Here is a 24,977-nt window from a genome sequence, read left to right as displayed (position 1 = left end):
TAATCTAATGTGATTTATAATAGTGTGCAATAATGGGTGAAATACCCCTTTACTATATAAACAACTTTTTTCCTCAAAGTTTATGCACGAATGAACCATAATGTTTGCAAGTGTGGGTGTGTGTGTGTGTGTGTGTGTGTGTGTGTGTGTGTTTCTGGGATGGTGCAGGGCCAGGATGATGAGAAATGGCATCAGAATGAGGTGAACAGGGAGGAATGAGTCAGAATTAGAATGAAGGTTAGAATGAGTTAGAGGGATCTGGGTTAGCCTTTCCCTTCACTCCTGCTATTTAAACACAGACACACACAAAGTGTCAAAGGCACAGTATGTGGTGAAGCACAAATAAACTCCACAGATATTATCATGGCACAGGAAACAAATGAAAGACAACACATTGCACAGCACACCACTTTTCCACTGCACACATACGCACTCACACACACACACACACACACACACACATACACAGACGCACAATACTGTGCTCATTGAAATACAGATGAGGACACACACTTGGCTTGCAATTAAGGCATAAATGTAGAGAAATAATCACACACCCAAACTAATACACAGACACATCAGAGCATAATTACTGCTGGGAAATAATGTTCAGACAATGTTGACAATGAGTTTTTCATTGAACTTGGGCAAAACCTGCTCTATGAAAAATCCCTCAAAACTCTAAAGGAAAGTATCCTGGTGAAAAATTTTCTTTTGCTTTTATGCAAATTTTCACTGAGAGATCAACAGTTCTAGAAAGTTTTACAAAAGTAAAACATGTTCAAAATACAAAATGTGCAAAACCATAGTTAATTTACAGATACTTCATTTACCCATGAATGAAAAACATTATACCACAGCAACATTGTGCATTGAACATTATGTGCTACGTAGCTGACTCTGTGCTACAGGGTAGTATTAAACAAAACACACTATTTATTATACAAGAAAAGAAAAAGAAAACATTTGTTTGTTAATATAGCATTTAAAACAAGACTGAAATACACCCATTGAACAGAGAAAACATTTTACACTGTGAAGAAAAATTCGTACATCGAAAGCATGCCATGCACATTAAGGTGTAATAATTAAAAACAACACACTTTATTTCTTTCAAGAAACTGCATACACACACATCCTTTTCACTAAAGACACAAACATTTTCTTTGTCTGAATGTATTTATTTATTTATTTATTTTTTTAATGTAACTTGAGAATAACACTGAGCTCCTTTTAACTTGTAGGGCCCTGAGCTGAATAGAGTGACTTGACTTTCTGCGAGTACTTAGAATAATGATCTATTACAGCACAGTACCTGAAACATGCCCACGCACAACCACAAACTCACGCACACACAGGCAGATACTACAACAGCAAAGCATGCAGCATGCACATGCACAAACTGTAGTACACACACAGAGCTGGATTTAGAGAGGAGGAGAGGGTCCCCGCTCGACTGAACGAGGGAGGAGCGTGGGAAAATAAGATGACAAGAGAAGAGGAGGCCCAGAGGTCAACATGAGGTCATATGAGGTCAGAGGTCGGACAGGAAGAGCTGTGCGGAAGAAGAGCAGGAGAAGGGAGGAAGAGGAGGAGGAGCAGGGCGGCTGGGCAGCAGATATGACATGTTATAGGTTCAGAGAAAGACTGAAAGTAGGATAGTGAAAGAGAGAAAGAACGCCCTGAGAAAGAAGACAAAATTTCAAGGCCGCTAGAACATTGCAGTTATGTAACAATGTCAGCTGGATGATCCTAATCAGACAGGGGGAAATTTTATCTTGTTCTCAGGAAGAGGAGAAAGAAGGAAGGACGAATTGAAACAAGGTATGAAGGCCCAGAGCAAACTAACATCTGTGTACTTGTGCAACTTTTGAGTAGTGTATCCATCCCAGACACGCACACGCCCGTATACACAACACACAAACACACACACACACATTCATGTACGTATTTGTGTGTGTGTGTGTGTGTGTGTGTGCGTGTGTGCACGTCTGTGTGTGGACATCCTCACACAGTGACACGTACACTCAAATGAAATCTCAACAATCCCAACCATCCATGATTAAAAATCAGGAATCATCAGGAAGAATTTTAGCCTCGTTTCTACTTTCAAATCAGAAGAATAAAAACCATCATGTTCAGGGCTCAAATATGAGGTGTGAAAAACTTTAACTGAAACAACAACAACAACAACAAAAAAAAAAAAGGAAAAAAAAAAAAGACTTGTGCCCCTGTGCCCTTCCTGCATGCTGCAAAAGGCTGGGTTCATGGTGGGAGAATGACATCATTTCTCCGACCTCAAAAACACGACTCGGGACTCATATTCATCATCGTCATTATTTACATGAGCAGCAAAACACCATGCAGCCCAAGGCCCCTTCAACTTACCCCTTCTGAAAAACGGGGGCCTAATAACTCGAGGCTTGTGGACTAGACGCAATGGCCTTGTGTCCGTGATCTCTTGTGGAGCAACAGAGATAAGGTGACATGGCTGTTACCCAAATTCAGTGAAGCTGGGAGGTTTTCAGAGGTGGAAAGTAAATGAGAACAACAGCTCACCTTATAATACTGAAGAATTTGGTCTCAGATTTCAGTAGTGTCAAATATACTAACTGTCATGACCAATACATCTGTTCGATAATGGCATTTGAGTCAATAAACGCTTTAGGAATGACTGAAAGTCAAAATCGTTTCTATACAAACATTTTTCAAACTGATGTAAAGCTGAAATGGCTGAACTTGTGATTAACTTTCCTTCAATGCCTGCCTGAGCAGGAAATTCCTATAAACTTTCCATTTCTGATCATTACAGATCATGAAGGGACAATTATCAGACAATAACATCATTCCAAATTGATTTGATCTTGCAGTCTCCCATAAAACCACATGAACAATCAGTTTGGCCTTTTCAGCTCATGCCTTGAATCAAGACTGCACTGAAGATGTTTTAGTAGAATTAAGCTGCAAAAATGTTTGATTACATTACATGGATTTGTAACATACTATGCAAAAAAGTCAAATAATTTCAACTCAGAGCAAGATTTTTTCAACTACTTTGTGGCAACAAGGCTTTAAGGCTAAATACAGAATTCAACCACTTTTTGAAGATGAAGGTACATTTCTTTTACATTTCTACGTAGCAAATATGTTGATTTGAATATTGTCTTGTGTGTAATGTTGGTGTTTGTGTGACTTACCATTAATGACACTCGGGGACAGCAGTGTGGAGTCACGGTTTCCAAGTCGACAGGCACCCTCCTCTGAATCACCTGGCACCGGCTGTGAAGTCTGACCTTCCACTGATGTCACAATGTCTGCACGGTCAATGTTTTTTAGAGCGATGTACAGGCTCTCCACTGAGAGGGGAATATACATATCAGAGCAGGGGACACGAAAACACCAGAAAAAGAGAGTGTGCATGAGGAGACAAAGGTAAACAGCAGTTTGGAAATACAGTGAACCTAACGATTAAATCATCTGAAAACGGGTATACGATGTGATGATGCAACATCTCTCTAACTTTCAGCAGTTTCTTTTGTACTGAGAAATGAATGGAGAGCATTTAGATCCAGATCTACAGCTGTGTTGGACTCACTCTTGGCCCTTTTGCCTTCCCTACTGGCCCACAGGTTGAGCAGTGTAGAGCTCTGGTCCAGTAGTGAGTTGGGATTCTCCACACGAATCCGGTTGATGTCGTCCACACCAAACTGAAGCTCTCGTGCTAACTCTGCCCAGAGTCCAGAACAAGAAGTTAAATTAGTATACATTTAAAAAAGGGAAAGAAATACAAATTACACCATTAAAAGCCACTGACCTGCCCAGCTCAAACCGAGCTGTTCAGATATGATGTTGATTTTGGTCTCAGTCCTCTCCATAGCATTCACTGTGGCTAAAGAGAGAAGAAACAGCTAGTTTAAGAGCACCTATGGGTGCACACATAACCTGTATTCCTGCTAAATGCTTGAGACCCTCAGTTGAGGAGATTGTAACTTTAAGGTCACACTTTATTTGGACAGTCCAGCTGAAATTGTTGTTTCTTGGCCATAAGCGGTAGATAATGTTGGTTCTGAACTATCCAAATGTGTGTAATTAATGCTACTCAAAAGTAATTATTGATTTTTTTCATTTTCTCTTCTGGTTTCAATTCATTTGTTTCTCAAAGCACTTAAAGCACGTTAACTTGAGTTGCTCTTAAAAATTATGAATAACAATACCTACCTTGACCAAAGCATCTGCCTGTTGAAGGAAATAAGCAGCACCCATAACATTGTTTTCGTCCATATAATCCTCAGGGTTAGCACACCATAAAGGCAGGGGAGGTTAGAATTTGGGGTTCACTCATGTGCTAGTCTCACCAGTCGAAGTAGCATTCAGTAACATTTACAGAGGGAGTCAGGTGCAGTAGTATGTAGCAGCACTGTGTATGTGATAGACAGAAAAGGCCTTTCAATTTCCCCACCACCCGCCATCAGCACCACTCAAATCAACCAGAACGGCCAACTTGACTCTTATTCATTTACCTCAGGCCAGTATAAGGGCTCTTCTGTCTAGCTCCACTGCGAGGTCCTGCCCATTCCCAGTACTAAGCTACAGTGCTAATGCTAACAGTATCTGCTGCCATGCCATTGGAAATCGCAGTGGAGACACCAGCGCCATGCAAAACCAATCACAGTAGTCATTCATCAGGTGTTATAGCCACCAGGACACTGAGGAAAGGGAGGCCAAAGGGCCATGTGCCATGGAGCCATTTCAGGTCGCATTAGGGATTGCTACTTGTCTTTCAATGAGATCTACTCGAACTGCACTGCAAAAAACTCTGGGGCATATTGTAGAGCAGTGCATTGCATCCAAGGCTCAGTCTTTGCGCCATGCGTGCACGCGAGACAGATCGGGGGGATATAGAGAGGGTAGAGTGGGAAGCAGAGGGTTGTGGGTAAGAGGCAATGCAACATTCAGTGCCCGTCTCCACTGGGTTTATATCAGGAGAGGGCTGACAGTCAGGCAGCGAAAGACTCACCCATGCCAGGCTCGTTCAGGGCACTGTAGCGCTCTCTTAGGGCGAGAGGGGTTAAAGTTCTCCTGCGCTCCTCACTTCCAGCAACCTGAGAATAAACGAAAACAGTTTGGATACGCTGCTGGCAAAATCAAAGGTGGACATCAAAATAAGTCATGAGGAATGTAATGTCCAAATCTGCGGGGTGAAAACTATTCCATTAGTTAATTAGCTAGACATTAAATTATAGACTACTTGACCCATGATGATTAAACTATTCCCTATTCTGGAAGTAAAATTATCAAAGGAGGTTCACCAGTAAGCAGAACATACTGGCCAATAAGATATACTAGCCAATGCTCCACAGTTGATGACATCGTCTTTATCACTTCCAATGTTCATATTGTTTCCCAAGGCCTCATTTACTGTCTCACACAATTGGTTACTTTTTGATATTGTTGTAAAACACAAAGCTGCCATTACTAGTGTCACAGCTCTGTAGTGCTCATCTGTTTCTCCTTGATACCAAACCTGCAGTAAATACTTATAAGATAATTCTTCTCCTGTCAGACATCTGAACTCCAGCTGATCATTATTTTTACTGGTTCAAAGGACCAAATTGACCAAATTGAGTTGTACGTTGCAGTACAACGACAAAAACTGACTTCATATTTGGAGAATTCTGTTTCCAGGTGGCTACGTGACATTCTTAGGTCTGAGGGCAAGGGCGTAATTTGCACGGGGGATAAGGGGGTCATGATCCCCGCAAAAATTAGATCCAGCCAATATAACCCTCCCAATATAATCACATGATTCTGATTCAATAAAAATATTTAACATCCCTAATGGTAGACCCAAAGTTACGCCCTTGTAAGGGAATTCAAACACAAAGGTTTGTGCTTACCTTGGTGCAAGGTGGCATGGTTATGTTAAGGTTACACAGCACATGCTGTGCGTCCTCGTACTTGGTGCACTTCCGCAGAAAGGATAAAAAGCCAGTGGCATCTTTGTTACTATCTCTGACCTGATGTGAAAAAACGACAGATAGAGAGAGGAAGAAAAAGAAAGAGAGAAAAAGAACAAAGAATATGGAAAGAGAAAATACAGGGAAAAGGAGGTCGAATAGAGGAACAAAAAAAAAAAAGAACGAGCAAAAGCAGTCAGATAAAGAGAAAAGAAAAGAAGTGAAAAGGGGAGAAAGGTTAAGTGACAGAATGTGCAAGAGGGTAAGAGAATGAAACAGAGTAAGAACGAAGAAGAGGAGGGAGAAAAACAGATCAAAACAGGTATTAGATCCCTCCACAATGTCTCGAGCATGTGGCGCAGCAACATGGGACGAGGAGCAAGGGAAACAGGGATGGAAGCAGTCCACAGGCAGGCGAGAGGGAGAGATTTACCTGTACATTTTACCTGGACGTCTGTCAGACCAGACAGTTACAGAGTGACCGTGAGAGAGAGAAAGAGAGACAGTGAGACAGACACATACAGACAGGCAAGGCCGCAAGATAGGAAGGCAGGCAAAGAAAGTGAGGGAGTCACAGGTCATGCAAACAATTACCCAAGACAGTAGACAGGTAGATAGGTAAGTGGTTTGTTTCTTGGCTACTCCGTAACGAGAAAGACATTTATATCATTCTTTAGCTGATGCCAAACAGTCGCATTGTGTGTGTGCGTGTGTGTGTGCGTGTGAGCATGTTACACTGGCAGACACACATGGACAGAAAAACACTGACAGGCAGAAAGTGCTAAACACAACCAATGAAAAATGACATGAGTATAACTACAAGACAGACATAAAGAGGCACAGATACAGCTCAAGAGAGGGGCTTTAAACAACAGAAAATATAAAAACACGACTCAGTTCCATGGAAAAACCACAGCAAAAAAATATTACAGTCTCACATGGTGAAATCAGGCACGAACTTGGACAGTTATTATTTTGGTATTTGTGTCGTGTTTTTCAGAGGTAGAGTTCACTTTTTTTCTTCCTTTGGCTTTTATGGGGTGCTGAGTGCACAGAGGACACATTACTGTGCACTTTTATCTGAACTTTTACAAGCTAATGGCAGGACACTGAAAAGCCTAGCCCACAGATATCACAGTGAAAAACAAACAGACAAACAAAACCACCATATGAACAGCTCGTCTGGGTGTTCAGCAGGTGGAGGCTAAGGGGGGGAAACTAACTAACTGGGCCTTCTAACGTTGAACCGTTGGACAAACAAAACCACAACACTGTACAAACACGTAGTGAGTGATAGAAAAGCAGGCATATGAGCAGTCAGATGGAGACAGACCTTGACAGAGACGGGCAGTCTGTTATCTCTGAAGGCCTGAAAGCTGAAACTGCGAGGCTGCTGGGTGGCCTTCCTAATGGGCACTAGGTTCCCAGAACACTCCAGGTGCAGCGGCATGCCCTCCATCAGCTGTGGAAAGTTTCATGACATATTAAGGTTGACAAGCCAAATTAGAGCTTGACAGGCGCATAATGTGTAATACTACATAGATGTTTTTAATTGCATAACAACAGGCTTGGTATCATTACTTCTTGGCCAAAGACACACAAATCCACTCCAAATAAAACACTGCACTGTGCTCCGCACTATAGAGAGGTTTTGGAAGCAATGCAAAAAACAAGACTCTTTTGTTTCTATCATTGCTTCTGTTTCCATTTGAAGCCCTCTAATGTTATGTTATGTATGTACACCTGTACATCATATTAAAAACAAGAGTCAACTGGGCAGATAAAATGTCTGAGGTTGGTGCATTGCTTTCAACAACACCTTTCCCTTTTTGTGAACTTGGAACCGTTTCCTGTACTGACCTCAATGTCTCGACTGCGGGCCACTTCACTGAAGTTTTCATGCAGCTCTAACGTTTTGTCCATCTTGTCATCTGTCATACAGTAACAACGCAAGCGTCCCTCGCGAGCTTCATTCATCTTGGCAAAAATAACAAACTTGGCCATATATGGTACAGACATAAGTTCTCGGTACAGCAAGTTGGCAAAGGTCACTGCCTCTGCTGTACGTGGACAGTCCGCCAGCCAGAATCTGGATGAAGCAGAATCAGGAAAAGTTGAAAAAAGATGGCGGATAGAAATTTGATTAAAATACAGCTGTGGGCAAGAGAGCAGGAGAGGACAGTTGACTGGTAATAAATTAGTCCTGCGATTGAGGTGCTCACCTTGCAGAAACATTTGTGGTGAAGTTGGCACAGTTATTGGCATACATCAACTTTGTGGTACCAGTGATGTCTTCCCACTGAGCCGGCGCCGTTCCACCTGAGACACAATCACAACAATCACAATGTGCTGTTAATGTCCTGACAAATAAGGTGGCAAATGCTTAATTACACAGTTTTACAGCTTTCTTTTTTTTTTTTTTTCAAAAAAACCATCATCCAAGCACAAAAAAGTCAATACAATAAAAGAAGTAGGTAAACTTCTAATTTACATAGTTATCTTCATACCAATGACACTGCAGAGGAGACGCAAGCTGGTGGTATCTCCCTCCCCAGCATCCCGAGGACTCTCTCTCCAGGATGGCGGCAATGGGATGCGCAAGCCAATGGGACGGTGGAATTTGCGTCGGCGTGGTTCGATGGTAACCACGGGGCTGAAGGTCGCTTGGTTACCAAGCTGCCGAGTCAGCAGTTCATCAGGGATTGGCTGCGCCTGAGATGGAAGAGGTGAGGCAAAAGGTTTTTATGAATGCAGATTGCAAATAGATAGAATAAAGGATAAAGAGCTGAACATGACGCTGGGATATGAACATGCAGAAGCTCCACTCAAGAACAAGGGTGATATAAATATGTAAATGATCAATAAAGTAGCACATAGACTGCAAACAGGAAAAGAATACAAAACAAGACAAAAAGGACACATGCTGGGGACTGAAACATCAAACTCGCTGCCATACTCACACATGCAACTAATTCATATTTCACACCTGACCCAACTCAGATCTGTGCACCAGCTCGGTCAGTGTGGCTCACAACTTAAATCAGGGAACTGAGGAATGATGAATGGCTAGATAAAAGGAAAACATAAACAGAGCAGCATAAGCATGAAGCAAGACTTGGGTCCATGCAGTTTCCTGAAGTAACAAAAGTGCCGAGACAGATCAGTGCTCAGACAATAATGTAAACTGAAGCGACCAAAAGGACTGAAATGTGGAAACCGTAACTGCTCATAATCTTTCTGTCATGGAAAACAGAATCAAGAGGAGGAGTTGTGCGTGTGGAGGTGATAGCATCGCTGTTTGCCAAGTACCCATATGTGTGTCTGTGGAAGTCTGGATAAATGAAAGTTGACCACACATTCGCCAAAAAGCTTCTGTTTGACCGGACGGACGCCACGTGTTCCAAACGCTAATTTAGAAACACTGCAGTTCAGTATGACAGCCTGAGACACTCCTCATAACTGTGACCACTTTGCGTGGCTGTTTATATTGCAACTTTATATCAACTTTTTATTCAGCTCCTCTTCTTACCTGCAAACCCAGTCTCACTCTTTTGGTCACGGCTGTCTCAGGGAAGATGGCTTCCACATGGGGCACCAGCTTACTGGTCAGCCGGCCACCCTCTGGACCAATCAGATCACTCTCTTGCTGAACGCGGGAGACCACGGCAAAGTAGAGGGGGAAGTCAGTGGAGATGATTCGGCGAATCCTCTTCTTCTCCAGCTCCTCTTGACTCTCCAGGTCTACAGATGACAAGGAATGAACAGACGGAAGAGGAAAAAAGGGCATTAATACAAAAACAAACACAGGGAACAGCAGAGAGAAGAAAATAGTAGACCTAATGTTAGATCCAGCAAACACTGACGGCTTAATACAGGCACAGGTGAGACATAAAACCAGGTGAGAGAAATGATTACAGATTTCTGTATTAAAAGAAAGAGCCTCTTCTCTCCGTGTCCTTGTTCTGCAACCCCACAGTCATAAATCACAACTAAGACTGAATAATCGGCATCAGTGCTAGGTCTCACTGAGAATGGCATCCATTATTGTCACACTAACCTTCATCCATGCCATTCAAAATTGTTTCCAACACTTCGTCCCCATAGCGATTGCGATGTTCCTTCCAGACTGACCCATTTTCACTGCGGAGGACCACAAGCTCTCTGTCTCCTCGGCCAAGTGACGCAAAGTGTGGGATTTCTACAATCACTGGCCTGTGGAGGACACAAAAATCTGCATAAAAATCTGGTTTGTTTCAACAAAAATTTGAAACAAATAAATTGGGGTTTGTGACAAAAATAGATTTTCTAATAATAAAGACGTCGTATGTCATAAGTCAGCTGTATGATTATTGATTAGAGTCATGATTTACTCTATGAGAGGTGCAGATGTATTCATGTCCATTAGATGGCACTGTAACCATGACATAATATGTCATTTATGCAAATTATATGACAATAGACATAAATCATCTTGTTATTCAAAGTTATCTTGTGAAATAACTTTCACAAGATAACTGTGCACCTGCATGCACAGGTTTTAAAGTACAGACAACACAAATTTGACTCACCCAAGGAACTGCATACTGGATGGCCCTAAGGAGATGATGCGGCTTGCAAGCCCCTCCCCCTCCACCAGAGGAGGAGGTGTGGTCAATTTCTGAGGTTTGACCAGTCGGCAGGTAATCCGTGTCGGTGCAGCGCAGGTTCGCGGAGGGATGATGACCCGCAGGCCGTGGTGCCTACTGCCTCGCATGGAGCCTCCTCGAGCATCCACCATAAAACTCACCAGGAAGCTGCAGGTCAAACGAAGTCATTCCATGATCAAGATACGTTTGGCAATAAATAACACCAAAAAAGAGGCAAGAGCATGTGGAGACCAAAAGAAAGAAGTTTTATATCAGAGTACATCTGAGTTTTGTAATTATCATCACATCTAACATAACAAATTTTCTTTGGTACTGTTTAAATTGATCTTTTACTTTGCAGCGTAATTCATAAAGGCAACACCAATTCACAGTGCCGTTGCCCTTTTCATCTCAGTGTCTCAGCATGGCAGGGGAGGACAAACCATCTGGAGCAGCCACTAAGTGAAGAATGACATGCATGATTAAAAAACGACCTACGCCGTCTGATCCTGTACCAGACAGAGTATTCGAGTGTGTGTGTCTCGCCTATGAGTTCCTCTTCGTCACCCATCTCCCTTCACTTCATATTCTGACTTTCAAATGCTGACTCATTGTTCTCTGCATAAATTATCAGCAGCCGACTGAACAAATAATCATCATGCTGCATTAGTCGCATGCTCTAATTAGAGTTTGATGGATTAACAACATAAACAAAGTCTAACAGAGAACAATTTGCGTTTCTCTCGATGCATCATTTATGCAAGTTACAATACAAACCCTAGATTAAATCAAATAAAAACAATCAGTAGTCACTTACTTAATATATCAACTCTGATTTCATGTCAACAATGTTGTAACGCCAATGATGATCAGTAAACAAAATGTTTTATCAGCCTACCCTGTGTGAATAGGGCTGGCCACAGGGCTGACGTTATCTGAAGTCTCTGTAGCGGGACTGCTCGGGATGAGAGAGTCTTCATCATACTCCTTTGGCAATGGGATGGGGGTATGCTGAGGACAGCGAGGGAGAAAAAAGAAAGGAGGGTGAAAAATTCAGAGACCGTAAAATAACCATGACCAAAAAGATTCAAAGACAGAAGATGGAATGACAGATAAGGGACAGAGAAAAGATGAGAAAGGAGAGGGCGATAAAAAAAAAAAAAAAAAAAAAAAAAATACACCATTACAGGAGGGTGGAAAAGGAGAAAGAACGACAGACACAAAGAAAGTGAGACAGAAATTAGATGAAAGAGAGAAATTCGCAAACCATTAGAGGAGATAAAAATAAATATCAAAATACCTTTTAATGCTGACTTGCTGTCTTCCATAGGATAAAATAACACATGCTTACAAAATGCAATGTCTGCTTTAATCTTCATGCATCAAGCCTACCTGATCGAGCAGAACTGTCTCGGGGGACACACAAGGTATCCTGGGAATTGCAGGAGAATAGGGCCTGTGGCAGAGGAAGTGACAAGAGCCAATGACTGACCACTAATCCGTGATAGAAATCCTTTTTTAGCATACTACTGTGAGTCATTAAACATTCAAATCAATCCTGTTTAAGGCATTACTACGACATTTTCAAAAAGCTGTATGTGTGTGTACATTTACATGCACGTGCATACATCCGGAGGACTTACGTGGTACCCATGCCGCCCTCAAAGTCTCTTAGAGTCTTCTTAGGAGACAGGAAGTCATCATCCTGGTCCTTGAAGTCATCAAGCTTTAAGTAACGTGCTCCATCCATCCCGAGCAACTCATCTCCTTTGGGCAAAACAAAGAGGTCAGGAATGTGGAAAAATGGGGAAAGGTGAAAAACGAACACTGGCAAAGAAAACATATAGAATTTGGAGAGAAAAGGACGAGACCAGGGGAATACAGGGCAAAATGATGCTGAGCTCAGCTCTCTGGTTCTTCCACTCAGTTGTAAAATGTTTTTAGATATAGTCTGCCAATGAAATGCATTTCTCCTTGATGCATTTCGACTAGTTTCAAAATTTGTTTTGATGAGTGACTGTATCTTGAACCGCAGCTGACCTCTCCGCTTGAATCAAAATAATGTCACTTCATTCAATTCTCCATAGGTGGAAGTTGTAATCGTGACACCACCAAAATTTCCCATCCCTTCACCTTTGTGAAAGCACATAAAAAAAAATAAATAAATAAAAAAGGCCACAAAACAATTTCAGATATAATTAGTCCAAGCAATGGAATCAAACCAACAACTAGAGCTGATGGAAACCAAAGGAGTGAAAGAAGAGGATCGGTAAGACAGTGGCACAGTTTTGGACACTGCATGGACAGAAAACTGCAAGGCACCTGGTGACAGCTTTTTTAGTGAGCATGCCCATTAAAGATGAAATCACATGTGGTGATGGTTGTTTCTGTGTAGGAGAGAATACCTCAATTATTAAGGAGGTTATGATAGTGATATATTAATCATCACACCAACAACAGTAAATTATGAACCACCTCAAACAACGGAGCTGCTTACAGATGAATAAACATTAATTAGTACAAGCCGTACAGCTAAACAGACAGACATTAAAAAAAAAAAAAAGGCAAAGAAAGAAAAAGCAATTCAATTAAACAGAGACAGAACATATTAAAAATGAAGGCTGTTTGTGAAAATGGTTTAACGTGTAGGAAAAATGATTTGATCTCACTCTAATTTTAAAGCAGATAGTAGACTGCAAAGACAGCAACTGGGTGTTGTTTAGAGGGTGATGTCACAGCTGGACCACAGCATGTGTTTAATCATCTTATTGATCTATTAGACTGGAAAAGGCAAGAATAACTTCACTGCTGAATTGGAAGAAAGCTGTTTGTATTTTTCAAATGCAGACGAATTTGAGTTCTGTCAATAATGAACGCACGAACAGATGTGCATTGAAGGCTGGTAAAAGGAAGATGTTGTGACTACATGCTGATGAAAAACTGACATTTTGAAATAAATTTGAGCAAGTGGAAGCCGAGGAGAGAATAAAGATTGAGAGGATAAAGATAGAGACAAGCAAACGCGGCTGGAGTTGAGAGCAGACTCAGAGGAACAGATTAGAAAGACAATTAGTGACGCACAGAGAAAATGAGAGAGTACAATTGCAATGAAGGCACAAGTTCACTAGCCACCGGACCGGACAAAGGCAGAGATACAGACACAATCCTACCTAACGTTAGCTGGGCAACCCCTACAAAACAAACGGAAAAGGGCATTATAAACAGTCAAGTACATATTTAAATTAACTGTGACACTTTGATAAGTCAGTGTACCTCCCAAACTGAGTGAGAGCTGAAAATGAATTATCAAAGCCATGCAGTGGTTTTGTTTAATAGCAAAATGAAAGAAGATAGCTTACCTTCATCCTCCGAGACATCCAGTATCTCATCCACTGTCTCAGGAAAACTCATCCGATGCTTCTCTGTCGTGATCTGTGAGGGCCAGATGGAAGTTGTCGAGGGAGGGGAAAAGGAAGGAGGAAGACAGAGAGAAGAAGAAGGAGAAGAGGAGAACAGGTGAGGGAGCTGAAGCTGATCAACACAACGAGCGTATTTAACTGAACATCTCAGTCATGCCGCTTCAAGGCTGCTTTTTTGTGGACTGGTGTAACCATGTGGACCACGCATGATGTGCTGCTCACCGCGGAGACGGACTCCTCGGTGACCAGCTTCAGCACGTCAATGACGGATATATAACCCAGTCGTTTTGCTATGCCCAGGGGAGATGTCCCATTCTACACAGAGACAGATAAAAAAATACAGTTTTCCCCCTGCTCTCAAATATGACAGCATTTCATTCAGTATAGCATTTGCAGTATTTGATAGTGAAGTAAACTTTCACAACACTGGATACTTTTACAGACAGTTGTGGTGTTTGTGTGAATGTATTTTTTATTGAAGAAACATTTTCAAATATATATATCTATACATCACTGGAGGCCCCAGCGATGAAAGTAAGATTGTAACAGGAGGAGATTTTCCTCAAGCGTCTCACTGATGTGATTTCGTTGGGCTGGGCTCCATGTTTCAACAACAGGGTGACAATATCAGTGTGGCCCTGCTGAGCTGCCTGGTGTAGAGGGGTGTAGCCCATCTGAGGAAACAAGGAAGGCCGATAATCAGACAAAGCAAGAAGTGACTAATCTGCTCACACTGGTGAACTAGTCGTATACAGTTAATAAGTTACCCTTGTCTTGCTGTTCACTTGAGCCTGCTGCTGCAGGAGAAACTTCACCATCTTAATGTTGCCATAGTGACAGGCCACGTGAAGCGGGGTATAGCCCATCTGAGAAAAGGAAAGGAAAGGAGAGAGAGAAACAGCTGGCTGATGTTAGGAAGCCTCAATGATGACTTCTTGTCATTCAGTAACTTCCTCCAGGTTAACACACTTGGTACTTCCTTTTCAAAATTCTGTCTTCCACTGCTGATGTATGTCTTACCCGTGACGCAGCGTAAACAGAAGCTCCCTGTTTGACCAAAGTGTCCGCGATACCCACATGACCCTCCTGAGCCACAAGATGTAGCGGCGTCAGTCCGTTCTGAAAGACGGCAAGAATCAGCAGAACAGAACAATGCATCTTTAATCAAAACGTTTTTTTTTTGTGGGCTATTATACATCTTATTTTGATAGATGGTGCCTTTTCACACATTTTAACTCTGTACCTTGTTTCCTAGATTTACGTTGGCCTGTTTCGTGATGAGCAGAGCCACCATGTCAGGCCGACCCTCCTGGGAAGCCAGGTGTAGAGGTGTGATGCCTTGGAGAGACTCGGCGTTGGGTGAAGCCCCATTCTGGAGCAGACAACTGGCTACTTCCATTTGGTTCTGCTTGGCTGCTATGTGCAGAGGAGTGTAGCCGTTCTGCAGAGAGAAACAGGGACAAACACAAAGAAGAGTGATCACCTCTTCTCTGAATATTCTTCCGGTCTAATTTTAGAACAAAACTTGGACAGTGTTGTGAGAGAGAGTATGTGAATGACTGAATGTTTAAGCAGCACAGACTCATATTTCCTGTCTTGGTGTTTGTGTCACTGACGCGTTGGCGTGCTGTGTGAGTATGTGCACACACACATGTGAGCATCTTACTCGAGCAGTGCTGTGTGCAGATCCTCCCTTGCTGACCAGAAGTTTTACAACATCCAGGTTGTTGTGATGGACGGCCACATGAAGGGGTGTCAGACCATTCTGTTAAACACACACATATGCACATATATAAACACATACAAAACACACACACACACACATGAACACACACATAGAAACATATATATATGAAAAACATACCACGATAATCTATAATTTAGCTGATATTCTAAAATTATCTGCATGAGGTCACACTTCTTGGCTGAAGTGTTCTTCACAGCCTTGTGAAGTGTGCGTCATTGTTTGTGCGTACTTCAGGGATCTGAAGTTTCAAGAGCACAGATTGTCTCACCTTCCCAGCTGCGTTAGGGTTCGCTCCTCTCTCCAGAAGTAGTTCTGCCACGTCCACCTTTCCATATTTTGAGGCCACATGGAGGGGAGTGAAGCCTTTCTGCTCAAAACAAAGAACAATTTACAGATTGATCCAGCTCCCGTACACCATACCTCTATTTCACTTTTTTTTCTTTTCTTTTCTTTTTTTTTGGGGGGGACACACACCATTTAGGGCAAAAAATGTGTTACACTAACTAATTCGGATACAGGATTTTTTTTTTAATTCTAAACTACCTTCGTCATCTTGATTTGTTGTGCTCCAGCCTCCAACAATATTCGAATGGTGTGAACGTGTCCCTCACGTGCAGCGATGTGTAAAGGTGTATGGCCTGCAGTGGTAGCTGAGTCAGGGTTTGCCTTGTGCTCAAGGAGCAGCTTGACAAGCTCCTTGTGGCCCATACGGGATGCACAATGTAGGGGTGTCTGGTCGTCCTGGGCCCATACAACAGGGAGAAAGAAGTCAGGAAACCCAACATAATTAAATGGTGGGTAAAATGAAGGTAACCATACCAACCTGCCACTGATGGATGGTAATTTTATTGCATACTTGGGACTTATTAAAAAGTGCTCAGCTCATACCTTAGCCTTGGCATCCACTTGTGCTGCGTTCTGCAGCAGGAACTGAGCTACTTCACAGTGTCCTGCTCTGGAGGCCATGTGGAGGGGGGTCTCCACTTTCTGGAGAGGGAAAACAAAGACAGTAATCCACACAAACGAGATGGTAGAATTTATGCATATAAGCAATTAAAATTCATTTTAAGAGTTTAAGGGTTATTTTAAGGGTAACTCATCTATAATCAGTTTTAGAGCCAAGTTTTTCAATCCACCTTAAAACATCCAAGTTCATATGATAGCCCAAGGTCCAGAATCGTCTATTCATTTGACTAATCCAGAAATAATTAAAGATCATTCTGCAATATCATTTTCAACAGAGCTGACTTTCTGAGGTTAGGAAAGAGAACCTGAAACAATCTATCGCTAATTGTTAAATTTATGACCCACAAAATTAATCCTCTCCTGTAATTAATAATTGAACTTGGTGTAGAATTCATTCATTATTAAAATTTATGAAAAATAGAGAGAAAGAGAATTTTCAGTCACACATCTTGGATAATTTAGAGAGCTCATTCACTCAACTGGCAAAATGGAAAATTATAGTGGGAAAAAAAAGAAGACTTTTTTTTTTAAAACGGGGATCTCACCACATTGGAAGCATTAGGTGATGCCCCTCTTTGGAGCAGGTTTTTCACTATGTTCAGGTGGCCCATGAATGCTGCTACATGTAGAGGAGTGAGACCAGACTGCAGACAGAGAGGAACAGGGCTGAATAGTTTAACGCAAATGACACTGACATCTGACTGGGAGCACAGGACCGTAAATGTCCTGCTATTGTTTGATCGAAAGTGGATAGATACAATAAATATGCAATAAGAACATAAAGCCGCAATACACTTGAAGCCAAAAGAATGCTTTAGGAATGATTTCTTAGCGTCATTTGAGGGAAACCACGTATTCACACCAGAGCAGTGGATATTTTCTCATTATGAGTCATTATGTGTCTGACGACACCGTGTCTCACCTCTGTGACAGCTTCTAAGGAAGCTGAATGCTTAAGCAGCAGGTCCATGGACCGCATGTGGTTTTTCTTGCAAGCAATATGTAGAGGGGTGAAGCCGTTCTGGAGACACAGAGGAAATAGTTGACACCTAGATGTGAGTGTAGGTCACGCTTTTTCTGAGCTACTATATTCATCTTATTTCTAAAATATACTCTTTCAACTTTAGCTTTTATTTCAAGAAACAATTCCCCATATGGACATGGTCGCTAAAAAAAGTTGTGACTTGATAATCACTTAAACTCCTTGAAAACGTGTAATTGAGTGTGCCGCGAGGACAGCGGGGATGATCACTTCTTAAGTCTTCTAAAGCAGTAGTTACTCACCAGAGCGCGTGCATTGGCTTTGGCCCCCTTGTCTAGTAGGACTTTGGCCATGCGATGATGACCACAGTGGGCTGCTACATGAAGAGGGGTTAAATGGTCCAGTGTGATATCGTCAATCTCAGCGTTGTATTGCAGTAACTGCCTGACACAGTCCATGTGATCCCCCTGAGCTGCCATGTGGATGGGGGACAGACCGTTCTGTAGGAGACAGAAGAACAGGCAGGTACAGGGTACGTAGAGTTGTCACAGTCATCAAAATAAAACACAGTGGATGCCTATGTATCACACTGACAGGGATATTTAGTTTCTTATCTTCTGAAAAGCAAGGTATGATTCCTTCTAGGGAATGAAATCAATCCATGGCCAATGAGGCCACTTAAAAAGTTAACAGAAAAACGAAGGCAAGTAGGATGCTCTTTTATTCACTTAACAAAGTAAAACTCTATGGTCAACAGGAAGTCCAGATGGGAACATCTGCTTACAGCCACTATGGCAGCAGCACTTCATTAAAGTCATCTACCTTGGTTTTAGCCTGGATGGGAGCACCGTGTTCCAGCAGGATCTCAATAATACGAACATGACCATTCCTGGCAGCACAGTGAAGAGGAGTCAGCTCATCCTACAAACAAAGAAAGAGACGGCGTAACTGGAAAAGCGTTCAACGTCATCGGAGACAAGAATCAACAGGGAAGGCTGATACACCGAGAAGGCAAAAGTGAAGAAACAGACGTAGATTACTTTCGTTTTGGCATCAATCTGTGCTCCTCTGTCCAGCAGCAGCCTGACCATCATCACGTTGCCCCTCCTGGAGGCTATATGAAGGGGCGTGATGCCATTCTAGAGGAGCAGAAGGAAAAAAAAAATGCTCAAAAATGTAACTCTTATCCTCCTTTATATTATTCTTCTCTCCTAAAAGAATATCCTTATTCCCTTATGCCATTTTTGATCGTGCAGGTGAGGTAAACTAACCTTGGGTGTGAAGTTTACATTGGCTCCTCTGTTGAGCAACAGCTGCGCTACGCTCATATTCTCATAGTGGGCTGCAATATGGAGAGGTGTGAAACCAGTCTACAGAGACACACAGTGAGAGAGTGTGACAACAACCAAATAAATATGGATAATTATAATCTACTATTACATATATTATATCTATATCTACAATCTAATTATAATCTTATATCATTACTAGAAAAAGTTAGAACGTGCATGACAGAGCTGTTGCAGCAGATTAAGACATAAAACAAGAACAGCAGCGCAATAAGGCAATTTAAAGATTATTTCTTTGATAGATTTTTTTATTTCATGATATCTGATTCCAGTTTTTTAGTCATACAGCTGTATCAGTTTATCTTTTCGACAAATTCAACAAAATTTTCCTTTTCTTCTTGGCTGCATGCATTGTCATTGGGCGAGTGCAAGTTAAAGAAATGATTGGTTCCCGTAAAAAGCGAGTGCAAACCTTGCTGAGCACATCAGGATTCGGATCGTTCTGTAGGAGTACTGCGGCGGTGCGTGTGTCGTCGTTTCGTGCGGCGATGTGCAGCGCAGGGAGACGGACCTTTCCTTTGGTCCCATAGTTGATGAGCAGCGCCACAACGTTTTCATGGCCCTGCTGGAGGGCCACAGCCAGGGGGGTGAAGCCATCCTGAGAGTGGAGAGGTGGGGAGAAGGGAGAGATGGTGAGAAAGAAATCATGCTAAATGATTTCCTTGAGGAGGCACAGTGAATGTCTGGTTGCCTGATTATTCTTTAAACTGGCATTAAAAAAAACTGCAATGCATTTTTACGGACTAAAAGAAATCTAACTGAGAAAATGGCAACCCACATTTATTTATAAAACACTTTTTCCCTTAAAAAAAAAAAAAAAAAAAACTAAACTAAAATATCTTTCATGCAAACCAAAAATGATGCATATAAAACTAGAAATTGAACAGTATTTCTTTATAATTATAGACTACACAATTGACAGCTTTGGCATTCTCTGGTAACTTACTTATTTCGGTGAAATGAGATTTTAGGACTTTTACCTTAACCAAATAGTCTTTTGTTTTTCTTTTTAACCCAACCCCATTCTTTTGTTTCATAGTAAAACACCTGTTTCACAGTGATGCTTCAGGATCTAATCATGCATCATCAGAATGGCTGATGAGGGCAAAATGAGACACACTTGCACTCAAACATGCAGGTTGGAGAGATGTACCTCTGTTGGGAGGCTCTGATTGGCACCGTTCTCGAGTAGGAACTTGACCACCTCTAAGTGATTCTCCTGTGCTGCCATGTAGAGAGGGCTGAACCCTTTCTGCTGGGGCACAAATGCATATACGTATTGACACAAAGACATATTCACTCAATCACATATTATTATTATTTCATTATTTTTTTTCATTCTCAAAATTCTGTCAGAAATACGCATTTACACTCCTGAATTTGAGTCGCTGATTCCGCTGATACACAAACACATTTGCACACATAGACACTCGCTCACATGTCGTGGTGACTCACATGTGACTGGGCATTAACGTTGGCACCGTAGTTGACAAGCTCAGCCACCACTTTCTCCTGCCCTGCCAGCGCGGCAATATGGAGAGCAGTGTTCCCTTTCTGGAGGTCACGCACACATCCACACACACACACACACACACACACAGACACACAGAGAAAGCATGGGAAGAAAATAGAGTGAATGAGAGGGAAATGACTGCAACCTGATGGCCTAGATCTCTACGCTGAGAATTGACAGCATCCAGAGTAGTGTAATCAGCAGGTGTCGTAAATGAAAACAGCGATGATAAAAGCAGCAGTCATGTTTACATTTCAGGGTTTTTAGGTCATTTAGAGGAAAGATGTTGAGACTGCTAATTCCAGTGAATACTGACAGACAGTGGCACAAGCTGGCTCTGCAGAAAAACTGCATCTTGCCCGTTAGAATTACTATGAAAACTCTTCATTCTTTTAATCCTGTTTCGCTTGTTCCTAAAAACGCTTTCTCATTAACAGACTGATGGACACAGTCCCTCAGGCAGCAGATCAAATCACAGGTGTTAGGTGTTACTTTACCTCATAGATGCCACCTGCATCTCAACCATCCCCAGAGCTTAGCTGACACTCAGAAAGGTGTCAGGAGAATGTCACCCTCGAAATCTGTCAGTCATTGCATTATATAAAGGAGTACACGGGGACAGCTATGTACCTTGGTGGTGGCTTCCAGCTCGATGCCAGCATGTAGCAGCTCCAGGACCATTTTGACGTGACCCTCTTTAGAAGCCAGGTGTAACCCGTTGAGACCGTTCTTTTGGAGAAAATGGAGTAATTTAGTCAAAAATAGAAGTAGAGGGAGCATATATAAACATACCTGTGTCTTCCGGCTTTAGTAAAGATATAGTCAACCAGTTAATTAGGATTATTCTAATCACAGTCTAGATTAACGGAAAAATTATACCACATCTCACTGGACAACTTAATGAGTTAAGTTGTGCCCTTGTGAGTTACTGTAATATGCTGTGTAACACATTCTGCCCTCCTAAATCACTTAATGGAGCAGATCTGAGCAAAGGCCTCTCTGAAATCTCTAGATCAATTCACAGGCAACTGCGGGTCCCCTCTGTCTTAGACCTCTCTCTCCTTGGCCTTGATCATCCACGTCCTGGTTACGACCATTAATATACAAGTATTTTTTTGGAATTGTCAGAGTTTTCCAGGAGTGCAGTGTTGTGGATTTCACTCGTGCAGCTGAACATCATCGAATTCCCATCTGTTTTAAATATATTAGTGAAGGGACTTACAGCTTTGTACCTCTCTGAGCAGGGAAACATTTGCCTATTTTCTCCAGCTATGCTAAGACATCACTTGTCTAGCTACTGTATCACTAAAAATAAATGACAAATCCACAGTGGCAGCAGGGAAATGCGGATTTCACACACAGAACAACATGATTAGTAGGAAGAAGTGAAGCCACAGGGAGAAGTGAGCTGGGGCAACTGTTTTATCTGTCTGATTGTCTATCTGTCTCCAGCTGGCTTCACATTATAAAGTCTGAGCTGCATGCTGCCTGCTGGAAACAATCTGGCCACCAGGAGTCTCCACGAACCACGTTGCTCTAAGTTTTCCCACTGTACTGCAGTGACACATTCAAATGGGGAACACAGCTTCTCTGGGAGCATGTGCAGGCTGATGGGAAACATACTGTGTATCAGTGGACATCTACATGTGCACGTGGGACCGAAGCAGATACACCAGAACATGCATCAGTTTTGTTTTCAACATAGAAAATAACACCATCAGTGTCCATTCCCACTGCTTCCAAAAACACCTACAGCAGTGAATCATGCACACGAAGTCCCACAGGCAACAGCACAACAATGTCAGGGCGTGAAACACTCGTGAAACACACACAGACAGATAGAGAGAAAAATGAAGAGGAATGACTGAAGTCTACAGGTTTTCAGATTTAGCAAGGAAATGTTATTGCTGCAGAATCACATAAATCACATAAAAAAAGCCACCAGTAAAAATCAATCCAAAGCAATAGTAAACTAAGATAAATTGGTGCAGGTGAGAAAGAAAATAAAATACAACTGTACTAGAAAATCAAGTTTGGGGCTTTTAGAATTACATTTGATCAATGAAATCTAATTACTGTAGATCATATTCACAGTCATTATGTCATGTATTGCATCTTAATACTGTACACGGATGTTAATGATCCTTTAAAACTGTGGAAATTTCACATTTCCCTTTATTTTAATAATCATTTATCTTATCTAAAATACACACACAGTAACACAAACACACAATGAGGAGGCTGGCCTTTCAACTTTCATTTCAATCACAGTGTTTTGTTTGAGTATATAAAAACATTCCAACAGTCATTTACCAAATATCACTCCAACCACACAACTGTCTTTAACACAAGGACAAAATGTCAAGTGAATGAGTCTAGACCAGTTTCACGGTTTCATGATCTTGCCCCATAATATTCCCATCCCTGACAGTGTTGTGTTATGATGCAACAAGGTGTAAGAGAGCAGACGCCTGGCCCGAGGATTGATGCTGCTATGATCCAATATACTTAAAAATTTATGTACAATATATTTCACAAAGACAGTAAATCGGGAAGTCTATGAGTTTTATTTTATTTTTATTATTGCTTTTTGGTCTTTTATTTTTATTTTGTAGATATAGCAGCATGAGATGGTGCACTCAAACACTCCTCTGAAGACTTGAGACAGAACTTTCCACATTTTGTTTCTTTCCCAGAGGATTAAAATGCAGTTCCTGAACACCGTTCTCCATTCAGCATGTTTCATAATCACGACCAGGAAGAAAAGCCTCATTGTTTCCCACAGTGAGTTGATAGAGAGCTCAAAACTCTCCCAGATACTTTTGAGAGAAAAACATTCTGATTTTACCATTGTCTATATTTATTTATTTAGAACCATATTTAGACCTATTATGCTCATTATATAAATATATATATATATATATATATATATTTTTTTTTTTTTTTTTACTCTCGGGCTCCGCTAGAGGAGCTCTTCATGATTCACAGCTTAAAAAAATCCCTTTTTATCCCAAACTGTCAGTTTTATAGCCCCTCAGTTGAGCCTCTGACTGAAGCGGGCAATATTATCCAAGGTGCCCTAAAAAGCCCACTTTCTTCTGATTGGGGATGGAAACTTCTGAAATCTGACTGTTTGTATTTGAATATCCACCAACTCAAAGATTACAACAAGGCTCCCAATTAATCTTTGTGTGCGCGGGAAATGCTGAGTGAAGTTTTCTTGCTGTCAGGAAATAGTACACGTGATGTTGATAGTAAAATATTCTGCTGTTAGCCTTGTAATAAACGTGTACTATCGATTCTTTGTGTAGTCCAGCACCACACGCTTTCAGGCAAGAATGCATGAACTGCAAAGCTGTTTCAAGGAAAAGAGATATTAAGTGTAATGAACTTTTATCCCCTAAAATGAAAATATTATCTAGACCAGCGCCATTTTACATTTCTCCACAATAACATTATCAACCAAAGCAATAAGCCTTTTTTGCCTTGGTGTGCTCATATATTGTCAGTGAGCTCAGCAGTACTGTTTTACAGATATTCAAAAGTGTTGTACCAACATTTGATCTCTACCGTTTACACATCTTGTAGAATGGCTTTGGATTCATCTGAAGTAGATGCATAGACTGATACTAACTAATAAAAGTAGTTTTTGATATGAGCCTACGATAGAATTGAAACACCTGGGTGGTGTTTTTTTTTTTTTTTTTTTTTTTTGTCTTCATCCTCTACTGACACACAAACACATAAAAACAGATGGCGAGCTGAATGAAATGATCTTACTTGATTAGCTGTGTTGATGTTGAGTCCATTCTTGATATGATCCAGAGCCTTGTCCAGGTTCCCTGAACGAGCTGCACGCAGAAAGCTGGTGGCTGCATCTGCCTGCAGTGACAGAAGAGGACATTTAATGGAGGGGAGGAGAAGAAGAGGAGGACATACACTTAACGTGTCTGAACGTGTCATACAGAGATCAAGTAAAAAAACATGTTAAAACCTCTCATCAAAAGTATATAAAGTATAACAGCAATGCTAGAAATATAGATTCAAGAACGTCAACTGGTCCTTCAACATCCTTTGTATCAGGAAACAGCTGCGCCAAAAGCCTCAGTCAGGTTACATACAACATCTTTATCCATTCAATTTTTTTTTATTTTTTTTTTTACAATTTCTTGAAAGAAATATGTAAGACTCAATGCAGGAAATAAAATATACAACATTGGCTTGTCTGCCCTGTATGAAGCTAAAAATGTCAGACTCTTTACAGTCGAGCTTCGCCCACGCTATGACTTTGGCAGGCATTCACAGCCGAGCGCACTTCACCACGAGCTCCACTGTCTGCCTGTCTGATCTTAGAGGAAAGCTCCTGTGGTGTGTGCCTATGTGCGTGTCAGCGTTGTTTGTACACCCACCTCTGAATTC

The 24,977-nt window shown here is 41.5% G+C and overlaps 1 protein-coding gene across 1 annotated transcript in view; it reads right to left on the bottom strand.

Moving 5' to 3' along the window:
- Positions 1–24,977, bottom strand: part of ank1b (ankyrin 1, erythrocytic b) — a 51,885-nt gene that overhangs the window by 4,052 nt on the left and 22,856 nt on the right. The window contains exons 2-38 of the mRNA XM_029516414.1: positions 24,339–24,440; positions 21,189–21,287; positions 20,501–20,599; positions 20,199–20,297; positions 19,458–19,643; positions 18,968–19,066; positions 18,737–18,835; positions 18,519–18,617; positions 17,999–18,196; positions 17,637–17,735; positions 17,260–17,358; positions 16,637–16,735; positions 16,292–16,489; positions 16,017–16,115; positions 15,668–15,766; positions 15,245–15,442; positions 15,022–15,120; positions 14,769–14,867; positions 14,577–14,675; positions 14,224–14,316; positions 13,942–14,014; positions 13,753–13,773; positions 12,226–12,349; positions 11,975–12,038; positions 11,481–11,593; positions 10,526–10,750; positions 10,015–10,169; positions 9,487–9,698; positions 8,465–8,669; positions 8,180–8,276; positions 7,818–8,046; positions 7,291–7,419; positions 5,898–6,017; positions 5,018–5,102; positions 3,815–3,889; positions 3,596–3,727; positions 3,198–3,356 (exon numbers count right to left, since the gene is read on the bottom strand). Coding sequence (XP_029372274.1) covers positions 3,198–3,356; positions 3,596–3,727; positions 3,815–3,889; positions 5,018–5,102; positions 5,898–6,017; positions 7,291–7,419; positions 7,818–8,046; positions 8,180–8,276; positions 8,465–8,669; positions 9,487–9,698; positions 10,015–10,169; positions 10,526–10,750; positions 11,481–11,593; positions 11,975–12,038; positions 12,226–12,349; positions 13,753–13,773; positions 13,942–14,014; positions 14,224–14,316; positions 14,577–14,675; positions 14,769–14,867; positions 15,022–15,120; positions 15,245–15,442; positions 15,668–15,766; positions 16,017–16,115; positions 16,292–16,489; positions 16,637–16,735; positions 17,260–17,358; positions 17,637–17,735; positions 17,999–18,196; positions 18,519–18,617; positions 18,737–18,835; positions 18,968–19,066; positions 19,458–19,643; positions 20,199–20,297; positions 20,501–20,599; positions 21,189–21,287; positions 24,339–24,440 — 4,579 coding nt within the window. The remainder of the gene's footprint in view (positions 1–3,197; positions 3,357–3,595; positions 3,728–3,814; positions 3,890–5,017; positions 5,103–5,897; positions 6,018–7,290; positions 7,420–7,817; positions 8,047–8,179; positions 8,277–8,464; positions 8,670–9,486; positions 9,699–10,014; positions 10,170–10,525; positions 10,751–11,480; positions 11,594–11,974; positions 12,039–12,225; positions 12,350–13,752; positions 13,774–13,941; positions 14,015–14,223; positions 14,317–14,576; positions 14,676–14,768; positions 14,868–15,021; positions 15,121–15,244; positions 15,443–15,667; positions 15,767–16,016; positions 16,116–16,291; positions 16,490–16,636; positions 16,736–17,259; positions 17,359–17,636; positions 17,736–17,998; positions 18,197–18,518; positions 18,618–18,736; positions 18,836–18,967; positions 19,067–19,457; positions 19,644–20,198; positions 20,298–20,500; positions 20,600–21,188; positions 21,288–24,338; positions 24,441–24,977) is intronic.

Source organism: Echeneis naucrates, chromosome 12, assembly GCF_900963305.1.
Source record: "Echeneis naucrates chromosome 12, fEcheNa1.1, whole genome shotgun sequence".
NCBI classification, from domain to species: Eukaryota; Metazoa; Chordata; class Actinopteri; order Carangiformes; family Echeneidae; genus Echeneis; species Echeneis naucrates.
This window is presented reverse-complemented; position numbering and strand designations above follow the sequence as displayed.